This window comes from Penicillium pulvis (assembly GCF_028828015.1).
Source record: "Penicillium pulvis strain IBT 33274 chromosome Unknown contig_1_segment0_segment0, whole genome shotgun sequence".
NCBI classification, from domain to species: domain Eukaryota; kingdom Fungi; phylum Ascomycota; class Eurotiomycetes; order Eurotiales; family Aspergillaceae; genus Penicillium; species Penicillium pulvis.
In genome coordinates this window covers 2,982,922-2,997,096 of record NW_026643074.1, presented here as the reverse complement: position 1 = coordinate 2,997,096, position 14,175 = coordinate 2,982,922, and the positions used below count along the sequence as shown (strand labels likewise).

At 51.3% G+C, this 14,175-nt stretch overlaps 5 protein-coding genes across 5 annotated transcripts; 4 read left to right on the top strand and 1 right to left on the bottom strand.

The window, feature by feature from the left end:
• Positions 1 to 305: 305 nt before the first annotated feature.
• On the top strand, positions 306 to 1,408 carry N7503_004074 (acyl-CoA thioesterase; the record flags this gene model as incomplete). Its single annotated transcript, XM_057063621.1, has 2 exons — positions 306 to 398; positions 500 to 1,408. 2 exons carry the CDS (start codon positions 306 to 308, stop codon positions 1,406 to 1,408), a joined length of 1,002 nt encoding a protein of 333 aa, XP_056924536.1.
• Positions 1,409 to 2,839: 1,431 nt separating this feature from the next.
• Positions 2,840 to 7,347, top strand: N7503_004073 (putative jumonji family transcription factor; the record flags this gene model as incomplete). The annotated part of the gene is made up of 4 exons (XM_057063620.1): positions 2,840 to 3,112; positions 3,226 to 3,323; positions 3,386 to 5,341; positions 5,487 to 7,347. The coding sequence occupies 4 exons, from the start codon at positions 2,840 to 2,842 to the stop codon at positions 7,345 to 7,347; spliced, it is 4,188 nt and encodes a 1,395-aa protein (XP_056924535.1).
• A 1,259-nt stretch (positions 7,348 to 8,606) lies between these two features.
• On the top strand, positions 8,607 to 10,199 carry N7503_004072 (putative GABA permease; the record flags this gene model as incomplete). The annotated part of the gene is made up of 1 exon (XM_057063619.1): positions 8,607 to 10,199. One exon carries the CDS (start codon positions 8,607 to 8,609, stop codon positions 10,197 to 10,199), a length of 1,593 nt encoding a protein of 530 aa, XP_056924534.1.
• A 566-nt stretch (positions 10,200 to 10,765) lies between these two features.
• On the top strand, positions 10,766 to 12,181 carry N7503_004071 (acyl-CoA-binding domain-containing protein; the record flags this gene model as incomplete). The annotated part of the gene is made up of 4 exons (XM_057063618.1): positions 10,766 to 10,781; positions 10,858 to 10,971; positions 11,037 to 11,109; positions 11,215 to 12,181. The coding sequence occupies 4 exons, from the start codon at positions 10,766 to 10,768 to the stop codon at positions 12,179 to 12,181; spliced, it is 1,170 nt and encodes a 389-aa protein (XP_056924533.1).
• A 707-nt stretch (positions 12,182 to 12,888) lies between these two features.
• On the bottom strand, positions 12,889 to 13,687 carry N7503_004070 (coiled-coil-helix-coiled-coil-helix domain-containing protein; the record flags this gene model as incomplete). The annotated part of the gene is made up of 4 exons (XM_057063617.1): positions 12,889 to 12,987; positions 13,129 to 13,261; positions 13,347 to 13,574; positions 13,668 to 13,687. The coding sequence occupies 4 exons, from the start codon at positions 13,685 to 13,687 to the stop codon at positions 12,889 to 12,891; spliced, it is 480 nt and encodes a 159-aa protein (XP_056924532.1).
• Between the last annotated feature and the right edge of the window lie 488 nt (positions 13,688 to 14,175).

Sequence of the window (14,175 nt, the reverse complement as noted above, 5' to 3'; positions counted from 1 at the left end):
TGATAGGCGGCGCAACTTGCAGCTGAAGAGATCGGCCGTGAGAGTGTCACGAACCATTTCGTCATTCGCTACTCTATCTCGTGATTATAAAAGGCCCTGTCACTCCTTAGATCAAACCAGGGGCTCCGATCTGTAGTACCCCTTGCACGGCAGTACCGGAATATAGTTTTCGTTATCGCTTATCGGTAAGTGATAGACCACAATGGTTTGCTTCGTACAAAACATTGTCTATGCGAACCATTACCCCTTTCCAGCCCATGTTCTTAACAATGTCTGTGATACCAGAGGCTCTTCAATCTGAAGACATGCGGTCAGCCGCGGCGTCCCTCGTCTCATGGCGAACTCTAGCCTTGATCTTGGCCATCATCAATCTCAAAAATCTCCCGTTCGCCTGGCATGTACGTGTAACCGAGCTACCCTTTGACTGCGCCCGCTGGATTTGGCTTGAACAAGATCCGGCGCGCCTCGCTTCCATGTCACGCGCTAACCGCGTTTCCAGTTCCGATTATTGTACCACTTCCTGGGCAACCTGCGCTGGAAGCCGACTGACCCATTCTTCCCCAAGGGAATGGCTATCGTCGATGCACATGGCAACCCGACACATCCGCTTTTCGTCCCAGTCACCATCACGTCACGAACCCCGTTACTAGAGACCGATTATAACCTGCACAAGTCCAACAGCACATATTTCAGCGACCTGGACGTAGCGCGTACGGCGCTCGTGACCCGGATCTACAGCCCTGGTGTTGGTATTACCAGCAAGGAATTGGACGAGGAATTTTTGGCTGCGAGTCAGAAGGAGGGAAAGAAACCCCCAAGACGACTACCTATCATGATTGTCCTCGGGTCTGTTTACTGTACCTATAAGCGCGAGATCAAGCCGTTCGAACGGTATGAGATGCAGACCAAGGTTATTTCATGGGATAAGAAATGGCTTTACACGCTCACAGTGTTCCTGCGACCTGCCAAGAAAGCGGGCGGCGAGAAGACCCTTCTGGCTATCGGCGTGAGCAAGTATGTGGTGAAGAAGGGTCGACTGACCGTGGCACCTGAGCGAATTCTACGTGCTGGCGGTTTCCTCCCTGCTCGCCCGGCTGGGATCCAGCCACTTAGTACACCGATAGATTCCTCTGCGGAAGCCTCTGCCATCGGCACGCCTGCAAGTGGGGAAGGGATTACTGCTGGAGGTGTGGATGGCTCTTTGGTGCGAGAAGTTCTCAAGATCAGCGAAGACCAACTTCCCAATCAAGAGACCCTTGAGCAGGAGAAGAAGGCCAACTCGGAGTCTTGGAATCCAGAAGCATGGTCATGGGAGCGAATTGAGCAGGAAAGACTCCGAGGATTGGAGGTGGTGGAACCATACATCAACATTGACAGTAAATTAGAGCATGAGGTACATGGTAAATAGACTTACATACATATGATAATATAGTTAATACAATGCAGTGGCGGGATAATCATACTTGTTATTATCCTGAAATTTAGCCGGGAACCATGGCTTGAGGAATGGGCCCAGCTAGATGCTTTAGGTGCGTGGATCTAAGGTTGGTGGACTGATCTGTAGATCTACACACGGACGCGATCGACGAGCGATGTCGGACTAGAAATTTTGTGAAAACTCCATGCACATGTGAATTATACAAGGCTGAATCTGGGATTCTAAGGGCTATGATTGATTGATTGACCCCTTATCATGTAGCTTTTGAAGACTCTGACGCAATGGGGATATAGGGCAATGACATATTTCCACAATCTATCCCTTGATCACTAATCACGGGCCCGGTGGTATCCGAGAGCTGCGCACAGCCCCTTTGGGTATTACTTACAACATTGCTTACACACTCACGAGTTTTCAGTGTGATAAACTCTCAAATTTACCGTAATACATATACAGCTCCACGATACACACGTGATTCATTCACTTTCCGCTTGGACCAAGCTCATGGAGTGAAGCAATCGTACTCTGTCGCGCCTTCCATTGTTCTGGATCAACTCAACTCTTTTTGAATCAGGGCTGATAACCCTCCCCTATCTTTTGTTCCCTTGAATCTTCCATCAATCCAAGGAGAGGCTGCCCATATCATCCGAGAACCGGAAATAAATCAGGTACGTTGTACGGTATCATACACATCCACTTTTTTTGTTGGCGGCTCCTAAGGCGCCAACAGTCCACTTTGTCCACCTTTCCCGCCTGATTTAGCATTGCCCACTTGTGCTGCTCATCCACTTCTGATTCGTCCAATCTCCCAAATCATCATTCTCAGTTCTTTAGCGTAATTCCCCGTCTGCCCCTGCCTCCCAGTGTCAGACCATCGTGCTCTGGTCCACCCTCGAGCGTCTCCGGCGCCTGCATGATTGGCCCACCCTGGTATTATTTGCTCATCTTTGCTCCCCATTCCCAGTCTAGCGCCATTTCTTTTATGTGGAACTTGTCTGCAACTTGACGATTTCTGCTGCAACGACAGTCTTATTGCTTGGGCCTCTAGAGTCCTTTTTACCTCATCGGACACGGACCTCCTTTGCTCGTTCTAATTGGCGATCTAAACTAAACCACTTTTCTTTTTCCCGCTCCAGGAAAAAAGAGCCTCCGAACAGAGCTTATCGCGCCATCGAACCATACATCCCTCTACTTCCTGATACTCCTCCTGAACCAACCTTGAATCCCAACCCTTGACTTATCTCCCGAATCACTTTGCGCCCCGGTTTGATTTTCTCTACAACTTCCCCGACCGCTGGGAACCACCACTTTCGCCGTCGATCAGCGGTCGCTCTATCCGACGACGGCACCCCCGTATCGAACAGCCTCCCTTCCCCCAACAGCTACCTCGTGCTGTCAACGATGACCGCTGTATTCGAACACTCGAACCGCGACCCGCTCGCAGGTCCTCCGGTGAACTCTGCATCCATCACACCACCGCAGAGTGCCAACGGGAAGAAAGATGCACCTGAAGGGGTACCTTCGGAATTATCAGACCTTGAGTTAGATGCCAAATCAGCAACCGCTCAGGACGATATCCCTATAAAGATGGAAGAAAAGGAAGAGCTGGAACCCGAAGAAGAAATCGAACCCGACCATTACTATGGTGGTGGAAAAATTCCTGTGTTCAAGCCAGTGAGTTGACTCCTCCACCTGTTCAGTAGATAAAGTCCAGGACGGCCTGCAAACAAATCGAGGACCTGCATATTCCCACGAGTGATGATGGCATGGCTAATGAGACTTCTCAGACAATGGACCAATTTCGCGACTTCCAATCCTACGTCAGCAAGATTGACAAGTACGGAATGAAAGCTGGCATTGTGAAAGTGGTTCCCCCAAAGGAATGGTTAGTCTGCAGAGCATTCCCAGTGACTTGAACGGTTGTGCTCATCCCCTTCTCCTCCTTAGGATCGACGCTCAAAAGCCGCTGGACGAGCAAGTGAAGTCGATTCGAGTGAAGAACCCTATCATGCAAGAATTCCATGGGTCGCATGGTACCTACACCCAAGCCAATATTGAACGCCAACGAACCTATAACCTGCCCCAATGGAAGGGCTTATGTGAGGAAAGTAGCCACCAACCGCCCGCTCGCCGTGGAGAACGACGTCGCAACCAGGAACGGGCAAGAGTGACCGCAACACCGCGACCTCAGTCTGGTCCAGAGGGCCAGAAGCGCCGACCGGGCCGTCCTCCAAAGCGTACCAACCAAGTCCAAATCAAAGAAGAACCTACAGATGAGGCGGAAAAGTCCAAGTCTGAAGGCCCTCCCACGCCCGTGTCGCCTGAATCAAACCCTGTCGAGGCTAAGAGCGAAGACCTGAGTGATGGAGAGTCGCTCCCAGCCACGAAACCCAAGGGAAGACAACCCAAGTCTGTCACATCACGACGCAAGAATAACCGCGGAGAAACAGTCGATCACATTGATGAGGCCGCGTTTGAAGGCTTCGATTACCGCATTCATGACCATGAAGATTACACTGCTGAAAGATGCGAGGAACTTGAGACCGCTTACTGGAAGTCGCTCATGTACAACAACCCAATGTACGGTGCGGACATGCCTGGCTCCCTCTTCGATGATGAGACCACATCCTGGAACGTCGCCAAATTGCCAAATTTGTTGGATGTCCTTGGACAGAATGTGCCTGGTGTCAACACAGCCTACCTCTACCTAGGAATGTGGAAGGCCACCTTTGCTTGGCACTTAGAGGATGTGGATCTTTACAGTATCAACTACATCCATTTCGGTGCGCCCAAGCAATGGTACAGCATCTCCCAGGAAGATGCCCCGCGCTTTGAGGCTGCGATGCGGAGTATTTGGTCGAGTGATGCCAAGAACTGTGATCAATTCCTGCGACACAAGACTTACCTTGTCTCACCGAGTCTGCTCAAGTCACAGTACGGGATCACCGTGAACCGATTGGTCCACTACGAAGGGGAGTTTGTCATTACTTTCCCCTACGGATACCATTCTGGCTACAACATCGGGTACAACTGTGCCGAGTCTGTCAACTTCGCAACAGAAAGATGGCTGGACTATGGTCGGATTGCGAAGAAGTGCAATTGTGAAGCAGACAGCGTCTGGATTGACGTGGATGAGGTTGAACGCAAACTGCGTGGCGAAGCCACTCCCGAATACTATGTGGACTACGACAGCGGCTTCGAGAGATTCGAGGGTGCTTCGGATCTTTTGACCCCTCCACGCAGCGTACCTGAGAAAACCTCCACACGTGGCCGAAAGAGGAAAGATGCGGGTGACGGGCCGAGGACCAAACGACCCAAGCTCCACACCGAAGGCCCGCGGAAGATCCCGTGTCTCCTATGCCCTAATGACCTTGACTACGAAGATCTGTTGCCCACCGAGGATGGCAAATACCATGTGCATCGGCGATGCGCGGCGTTTATCGAAGAAACCAGCATCCTTCGGGATGCCTCGGGCAATGAGGTGGTCTGCGACATTGACAAGATTCCCAAGGCTCGCCTGGGACTTAAATGCCTCTTCTGCCGCGAAGTTCGTGGTGCCTGCTTCCAGTGTAACTTTGGAAAGTGTACTCGTGCCTACCATCCTACTTGTGCTCTTCTCGCGGGTGTTCAGGTCGAGCATGGTTTTATTGCCGTGAATGCCGATGATGGAAAGCAGTATGCGCTACCCAGTGTGGACCTGAAGTGCAAATTCCATCGTCAGAAGCGTCCCTCCGGCTTGCTGAGAGAATCGTTTGATTTGGATCGTGGTGTAATTGAGGTGGCTCGTCGCCTGGTTCAAGGCGAATTGATCCAACTCCAAGCGGACAAAGAGATTACTGGTGCTATCGTTCTGCAGAATCGATTCGATGAACGAACATTGTTGGTTAAGATTCTCCCGAGAGGGTAAGTGTTTGCTTTTTTCCTTTTTTCCTCTCTGCCCCTCTAACCCCACCGGAGGTTTCTTCTCCCGAAATCTTCCCGACTACCCGAACCGAAAAAAAGGAAATCCTTGGCTTGGACCTGTCCCAATACTGATAATTGTCAACAGAGATGTAATTGAGATGCCATATCGCTGGTTACTAGTGGTGCGCAAGAGCAATTTCGCACCCCTTGCGCCGGGAATTCAGGCCCTACCGGCCCACTTGGCGCGAAAGCCTGAACAACGAAAGGACCTGGAGGTTGCGGTACCGGTCGCCGGTAGTGCGTTTGGCGACGGCCGATCTGCTTACCAGTGGGCCGAATTTCAGACAGTGGATGCAGCTAAGATTCAATTTGCCCCACTGTCCAAGGTCGATTTGGCCAAACCGGAACAGGTGTGGCATTACCTGGGCGCGCAGTCCACCGAGAGTAGGGCACAGTATACGCACAACCCTAGCGTACTCATCCACAACCCGCGGGCCAATTTCCTGGACAGCGTCAAGTCGCTTGGCGTGGCCGGAGTCGGTGCTCGTGCATTGAAGATCTCACCCCACTACCATTCCCATGCTGTTACCGCCCCTGCCCCTCTTTACCAGCAAAATCTTTACGCCCAACACCGACCGCAAAAACAACATAAACACGAACCTCTCCCACACGCCAACCAAACCCCTCACCTACAATCCCGACCGCCCACCTCTGCCGCCTCCCTGCAGAACCTTGCCCCTCCCCCTCATTCTGCTCCTTCCACCGGTGCTGCTGCTGCTGGTCCTGCGATGCCGTCGGCCTTTCGAACTTTGCCGAATTCAACTGCCCGCCATGCCCCCTACCCTTCGGTCACCAAGTCGCACGTTCAGCAGCAGCACCACCTTCCCGCCACCAATACCTTTGCTAATGTTCGGGAACTCATTGCCCGTCGGCGCCTCGCCCAGATCACCGACCACGCCAATGTCTTCGCCGGGTATACGATCGTTAGCCCCGAATTGGTGGTAGAAACTTTGTTGGGTCCTATGGGATCCATTCCCCCACCCAATGGGCTCGAGAAACTCGAGCTGGCCATGGCCCAGCAGCGGGTGCAGCCACGGGCGGCCGATGGTACTTTGTTACCGCCTCAGACCCTGAACATGCGGTCTGAAGAGGTAACACGGCTCCTCAACATGCTTCGGTTCTCATTAGTCAGCCATCGCGAGCGTCTGGATGTCATCCAAAGGAAGGAGTCGGAAGGCGTCAAGTTGGAGACCATTGATCGAGGAAGTGTGGCCGCCGCCAGAATGCCCGGTAAATACGCTTTTCTCGACCAGCAGCGGGAAATGGCCCCCAATGTTTATCAATCTCCGTACAACATGCCGTCGGGCCTATCCGAGTACGCCAAGACCACGTACGAGTTGATTCCATCGCCGGACGAACCGCCCAAGTCGTCGCTGGCCAATGATTTCTTTGCTCGTCTCTCCCCAGAGGACCAAGAGAAGATCATGAAGACTTGCGGTAGCTTTGTGCAGCGTGCCATCGATCGCTCGACCAGCCATAGCCGGCACAGCTCAGCATCAAATCTTCGACTGCAGTCGGCACTTGCTCAGCAGACGGAAAATCCGACGATCGACATTACCACCGTTGATGACCCACCCCTGTCCGGTCTGGATCTGCCTCTTCATGCCGATTCACCGTGCTCTAGTTTCGGTCGGTCGCATCTGCGGCTCCAGTCACCAAACGACTTCCCAATCCATGGTCCCGATCCCCACCCTGATCACCATGATCTTTTTGGGGACCAACAGGCCAATACCCGCTTCTGGCAGAACGGGCCGTGGGTTGCTGGCGATGGCAATACCCCCAACGACGAGAATCGACCCTTCTTTGGTCCTCATGAGCGACTCAAGCACGACTATGCATCTTCTGACATCTCCTTGGGCAAGGGACCGGGCTCGTTACACTCCGTCGATATGGCCGGCTTCGGCTTTGACGGACCTGATGATCTCATTGGCGGACTCAGTCCCTAAACCCTTTGTCCGCACTTTTTGCCTTCATTTGCGATTTCACTTGCATCTCTCCTGTAACGACTTCACCGGACTGACGACTGCATGATTGGGCGTTTTCTCGTTCCCCCATCCCTTCGACCTCGATTTACGATCGTTCCGCAAGACGGGCTATGTTTCTTTTTTATCTTTTTATCATCTTCGGAGTTGACACTAGCTGGCTGGTTTCCGACTCAGCGTTCTTGTTTTTTTCCCCCTGTCTCATTCCCATTACCTACCCCTTCACCTCTTTCTCTCTCCCCATCCTACCTTCCCTCACACATGCCTACCCGTTTCTGGTTGGTCCTTTCCCCCGGTGTGGCCGTATAGACTGGAGTCTGGATGTTTCTGCTTCATTTCTTGCCCTCCCAAAAATCCACCTCCCCCAAAATCCTTCCCTCCTCTTCTTGCCGTTCCTCTTCCCCCATCTCCTTGTTCTTCTACCCCCTTGACTGCTCCTCCACCATTTAGGGCCTACTTCCGCCCACAAGACCATCTCTTCGCCCCATGTCCGATTAGATATTCCAAACAAGAAAAAAATTCCTTTCAAAAGACCCAGCGAGCCCACTGGAATTTGTGTGCCCCCTGTTTGATACCCCCCTCGCACTCCCCCGGGGCGCTGTCGTGGATGGAAGTTGAAGCCTTGGCATGGCCCAAGCTCTCTCCAGTTCTCGGCTTCATTTCCCCCTTTTTGTGTTTCTTTTCATTATCATTAATATTTGTACCTGGCGCTCATCTTCGGAGCCTTTACCGAGGTCACTCTGAAAACCACGATGTGGCAGCCGTCACCTTGGTGACAACTTTCATGTAACTAACTGCAAAATGATAAATGATCTCAGAAACTTAAGGATTGTAATGTAGACTACTTATCTTTTCTGATTAATGTTTAGGCGGCTAGGATTGCCCAATCTTGGATATGGGTCCACAGTTTGACTGCAACCGAAGATAGCTTATCGGGCTAGTGACTAATTGGCCCCGGACATATGCTGAACCCTGATAAGCTATGTCTCGGAGACGTTGCCTCAGAATCCACGCCTCTGATTTGCTCTCCGATTCGTTCCCTTTTCTACAAGAAAACCTTCTTTCCCACCGCGGTCCCGGACCGCGTTGATTCCACCTTTAATGTCTATCATGCGGGGTTAAAGATATCATCGCTCCATCGCTATCTACACTAATCGCTTCTTAAATAAGTCAAGCTTCTCCTCTCATGCCGGTCTCCATCAATTAAATCGTCTCCACTCAACATGCGCTCCTCCGTCGACGCCGCCGATGAGGCGCTGGCGCGTATGGGCTACCAAAGCGAACTGCCCAGGAATCTCAGCATGCTCAGTATTCTGGGTCTATCCTTTGCCATTATGGCCGCGCCCTACGGTCTCAGCACTACCTTATACATCACTCTTTATGATGGCCTGTCAGTCACAATTATCTGGGGTTGGGTATTTGTTACCCTCATTTCCCTCGCTATCGCAGCCTCGCTCGCTGAAATCTGCGCTGTGTATCCTACCGCTGGCGGTGTGTACTATTGGAGCGCTATGCTGTCCACCCCCAGGTGGGCCCCTCTGATGTCATTCATCGATGGATGGCTCACTCTAGTAGGCAATTGGACCGTTACTCTGAGTATCATATTTGGAGGAGGTCAATTGATCCTCAGCGCAATCAACCTATGGAATGATGATTTCGTCGCCACGCCATGGCAGACCGTCCTGATGTTTTGGGCCGTCTTGCTAGTCTGCGTCCTCATCAATGTCTTCTGCTCGCGTTGGCTCGACCTGATCAACAAGGTCTGTATCTTCTGGACAGCTGCCAGTGTGATTATCATTCTCGTTGTCTTGTTGACTATGGCCGAAGACGGCCGCAACTCGGGTGAATTCGTGTTCGCCCACTATGACGCCTCCGAAAGTGGATGGCCCGCTGGCTGGGCTTTCTTCGTCGGTTTGCTGCAGGCAGCTTACACACTGACGGGATACGGCATGGTCGCTTCCATGTGTGAGGAGGTTCAGAACCCGGAACGCGAGGTGCCAAAGGCTATTGTGCTTTCTGTCGCTGCGGCGGGTATCACTGGCCTGCTATACTTGATTCCGGTCCTGTTCGTCATGCCCAGTGATTCGGCAGGCTTGCAGATGCTGCGCAGTGTGGCCAGCGGACAGCCGATCGGAACGATTTTCAAGATCGCCACCGGGTCAGCAGCAGGTGGCTTCGGACTGCTCTTCTTGATTTTGGGAATCATGATGTTTGCCGGCGTTGGATCTCTCACGGCCGCGAGTCGTTGCACCTATGCTTTTGCACGTGATGGTGCCATCCCGGGATTCAAGCTTTGGCGCCGCGTTAACAAGAGGCTTGACGTGCCTGTCTGGGCTATTATCCTGTCGGCTATTGTTATTGGCCTCTTGGGACTGATCTATTTCGGTTCCACGGCTGCTTTCAACTCCTTCACAGGCGTGGCTACTATTTGTTTGTCCACATCATATGGTTTGCCCATTCTGATCTCCATGATTCGGGGTCGGAAGGATGTACGCAACTCGGGCTTCCCTCTGGGCGCCTTTGGTTATGCTATTAATGCGGTCACTATTGCTTGGATCGTGTTGGCCGTTGTCCTCTTCTGCATGCCCTATACTCTGCCCACCACTGCCGCATCGATGAACTATGCGAGCGTGGTATTTGCTGGATTTGCTAGTATTAGTATCGCGTGGTACTTTGCATATGCTCGCAAGCATTTCACTGGACCCCCAGTTGCGGGAGAGGGTAGCCAAGCTGTGGGGGTTATCTCGGGCGCTGCGGTGGATACGGAAAACGCGATGGACATCTCGGACTTGAAGAAGATTCCGAGTAGCCATTAGTTAACGCCTATGTTATCCTTGCACATAGTGACTTTGTACAGTAGCTTTGTTGAATTTATCGCATGAATATATTTATGAAATTCCTATCAAATGTCTAGATAGAGTAGATTACACTTACTGGGGAATGGATGGATCACAAGTTTGCCCTGACGATCTTTCTCCGAGAGCCGCGGTCCAGCGCCATCAAATCAAACACACGCCACTTTCTCGGTCTTCACGCACGAGACGGCCTATCCACTTCTAATTTCCTGGATAGGCCCCATCTCCCACATCCCCAACCCACTTCAAAAACTGGGGAAAGAAGAAACCCTATCGCGCGAATCGGGAGTTTCCCCATTGAACCAACTTTCCCGGATACCAGGGAGATAAACCTCGGAACGAACACGAGAGGCGCAATCCGATCCAGCAACACAACCACCCCTGTATCATTCCATCCTGCGTTTGGCATCTTCTCCCTGGTTTTGTCAATATTCCGCTCTCCATGAGGCTCGTCCGCGCCTGCCGATGCCCGACCCCGCTTCCAGGACGACAGGGCTGATTACCGGACTGCTTTTCTTCGCGTCAGGATGTCGGATTCTGTAGGTACGTTTTGGATCTGTGGAAATAGTCTAGTCCTTTGCGCTTGGGTGCTTTGATATTGACGTTTCTTACTGAATAGATCGCGTCTTCGTCCATGCCCTGAATACCGTTAAGAGGATTCCCCGGACGGGCACCGCGCGCCCTCCGGCGGCGGAACGGTTGAAGCTTTATGGATTATACAAGCAGAGCATGGGTGAGTACGGTCCTCGGATATATTCCGTAACGGTCACGGACGAGTATGGACTGATCTTTGTGCAGAGGGGGACGTTGAAGGAGTGATGGATCGACCGATCGGGAATACACCAGAGGTGCATGCGGAGTGCGAGAAATGGTACGTCAATGCCGCATAACGAACTTTGAACTTTTATCGCAGCGTCGCCTCACATACTTTAGCTTCTTGCTCGACACATAAAGCTAACCCTTGGCGCTATGACAGGGACGCCTGGTATGCCCAGCGCGGCAACACGCGCACCGAAGCCAAACGCCGCTACATCTCTACTTTAATCGATACCATGCACGAATACGCATCACAGACACCCGAGGCGCGTGAACTTGTCGCCGAACTCGAATTTGTCTGGGACCAAATCAAATATAATGCATCCTCATCTTCATCGTCAGGTCCGTTAAACGCCGTCGGCGTCCCTCCGTTATCACGACATACTGGCAGCGCATACGGGAGTATAGGAGATCGATTAGCAGGTTCTGTGGAGGACTATGATCGTCCGAATATGCGAGCCGATGACCGAAATTCAAGACTCCGCGTTCTCAGTCCCGTTAGTCAACCCGAAGAAGATGAATACTATCACCGATCACCAGATGGGGGTGTTATCGATGACCAGGACCAGGACGAGCTGGATGACGACGACGATGATGAGTACGAGGAAGCTCGTGATAGTCTTTACGAAGACCAGGAACATGATGACCATGAAAGCACAAATGCAGATACAAGGTCTGTTACGGATCATACCTCACATGATGACCGTTCTTCACATCGGAATCGCCATCATCCTAATAAGTCTATCGACGGGGCAAGTAGCAGCAACTCTCATGCGCGTGCTTCCGATCCACATAACCTGAGAAATAGCCCCTGGCGCCGCAGAGTCGAGCAGGCCTTGACTAAAATGACGGCTGAAATCGCTGCCGTGCGTGAGCAAATGGAAGCTCGGACATTAGCTTCTCGTCGTCGGAACGGTGTTTTATCATGGCTGAGATGGATTTTGTGGACAGTTTTGCGTCAGGTTCTTTGGGATCTGGCTATGCTGGGTGCATTACTGATCTTTATGCGGCTGCGAGGTGATCGCCGGGTTGAGAACCGGTTGCGCTCGGGCTGGTCTGAGTTGAAGGCTAAGTTGGGTCAGATTAAGCTGCTTAGAAAGGCGGGCGATATGCCTGTTTTGCCTTGATTGGTGGTTTGGCTCTTTGGCTTTTCCTTTGACGTTATGTTTTACTCTGTACACTCTAATAGAGTGTTTCTGACACGCTTGTTGCATATTCCTGTCCATATTCATCTGGAGTTCCGGCCTTTTGGCTGTCTTTTCTTTTGTCAAGTACATATGGGTTTCAATTGAGGTTCTTGCCCAGGTGGGGTTTTCTTACTCTCTTATTCTCTTTGGTCCTCTTGGTTCTTTCTTGACTTGAGTGGTATATCATTCTAGAGGTTGGATCAATTCTTAGAAGGGCTTGTGAAGTTAGACTTAAATAGAAGCAGTAGATCTATTGAACTCTCCTCATTCGAACGCTTAGGTTAGCCAAATGCAGTCCTAATATGTCTCTGGTCTTCACAAAAAGGGTATCCCAAAGCCCCCAGCCCAGCACCTCGGCTTGAATACAGAGATATATAAGGACTTGATATTAAACGCAAACCAAGCAGAAATCATGTAACCATTCCTGATGCCAATAGATATTTACACAAACATACAACAGACTGAGACAGACACAGATAGACCAGACACAAGGGTTACTTATGTATCAATCCACTTAAAACGGACAGGAAAGCCGGGCCCTGGACGGCAATAGAAGAAGGCGAGCGGGTGTTATCGAGGTTAAACAGGGTAAAATAGGAATAAGGCATGCAATTCCCATTTGCTTTTTTTTTCTTTTCTTTCGTTTCTTAGTACTGCCGACCTGGGAACTGGGCGTACTTCTGTTTCGGGCGCAGGTGCACGGGGACCTCGCCTTCGGGGGCACCGGGGATGGTCTTCTTGAGGCCCTGTTGAAATATATCGGTTAGCAGGGTATTCTCTAAATTTAGGGGAGACTCCGAATGCCAGTGACAGTGCCAATGCCAATGCGAACAGGCATGACAAGCATGTCACCCGACTCGAAGAGTCCCGTGAAAGAAAGGGCGTACCAATTTGTCGAAAACACAGCTGTTCAGCGCCTGCTCGGGCTTACGGCACTCGAAGAGGTAGTGGTTGTTGTTCTCGAGACACTCCCAGTGCTCCTTAAACTGCTTTAGGCAGTGGGTGTTGATATCCTTGATGCTGTTGAACCGGTCAATGAAACCACTCGCGATGTTTCCGGGCTAGTATGCTTCAACGCAGATAGCACACTGGGGTAAAAACATACACGCTAGCAGCACAGCGCGTAACCTTGCGTCCCTCCTTCAAGCACTCAATCTCGCCGCGACCGTTCGCCTCTTCCTTGCACTTCATGTAGTCGTCGTTGAAGGCCTTGCACCGGTCGCCGATGAAGTAGGCTGCACTGAACAGGGGTGCAGATGTGGCGCCAATCTCCTCGACCTTGGGGATGTGGTCCGGCATGGGGGTGGTGTCCACCAGGACATGCTGGTTGAAACTGGAGGGATGGTTAGTCCGGGATCATTCTGGCGCGGCAGGGGGGTCGGGATGGGTCGGTTTGGAGGGACAATTAAGAGGTAGGGGGTCCTACCGAGCATCTCTTTGGGCCATGGTGACGGTGTTGTGTGGAGGGACTGGGGGAGGTGCAATTGACGGATCTGGTCGAGAGCTACGGGTTGCGGTGGAATGAAAGGTCGGTTTCTTTGTCTCGACTCTGATTGGCTGGTGGTACTGTGCTTACCTAATCATTCATATCTACTCTGCATACTACATGACTTGCATTCTACTACGAAGCCAATTCAATTCTTTGTGTTTTGTCTCTCCAATTGTTTATTTCCTTCTTTATAATAATTTCAAGAAGCTGGCATTGGAATTTCTTGGGATAATGAAGGTCATCGCATATTGGGTTGTATTGTATTTCGTCGAGTTATATAAGGATGAAGTTGAAGCAACAAATAAATGTTTTTGATCGAGTGAGAGAAAGTCATGGAGTTTGATCTAAAATTGATGGATATATGAGTCCCAAACAGTCTTGACTATCCCTGGGGGAAGCCTTGATGATTTCTGATCTGGAACGGGGATATGAATCTCATCATGTT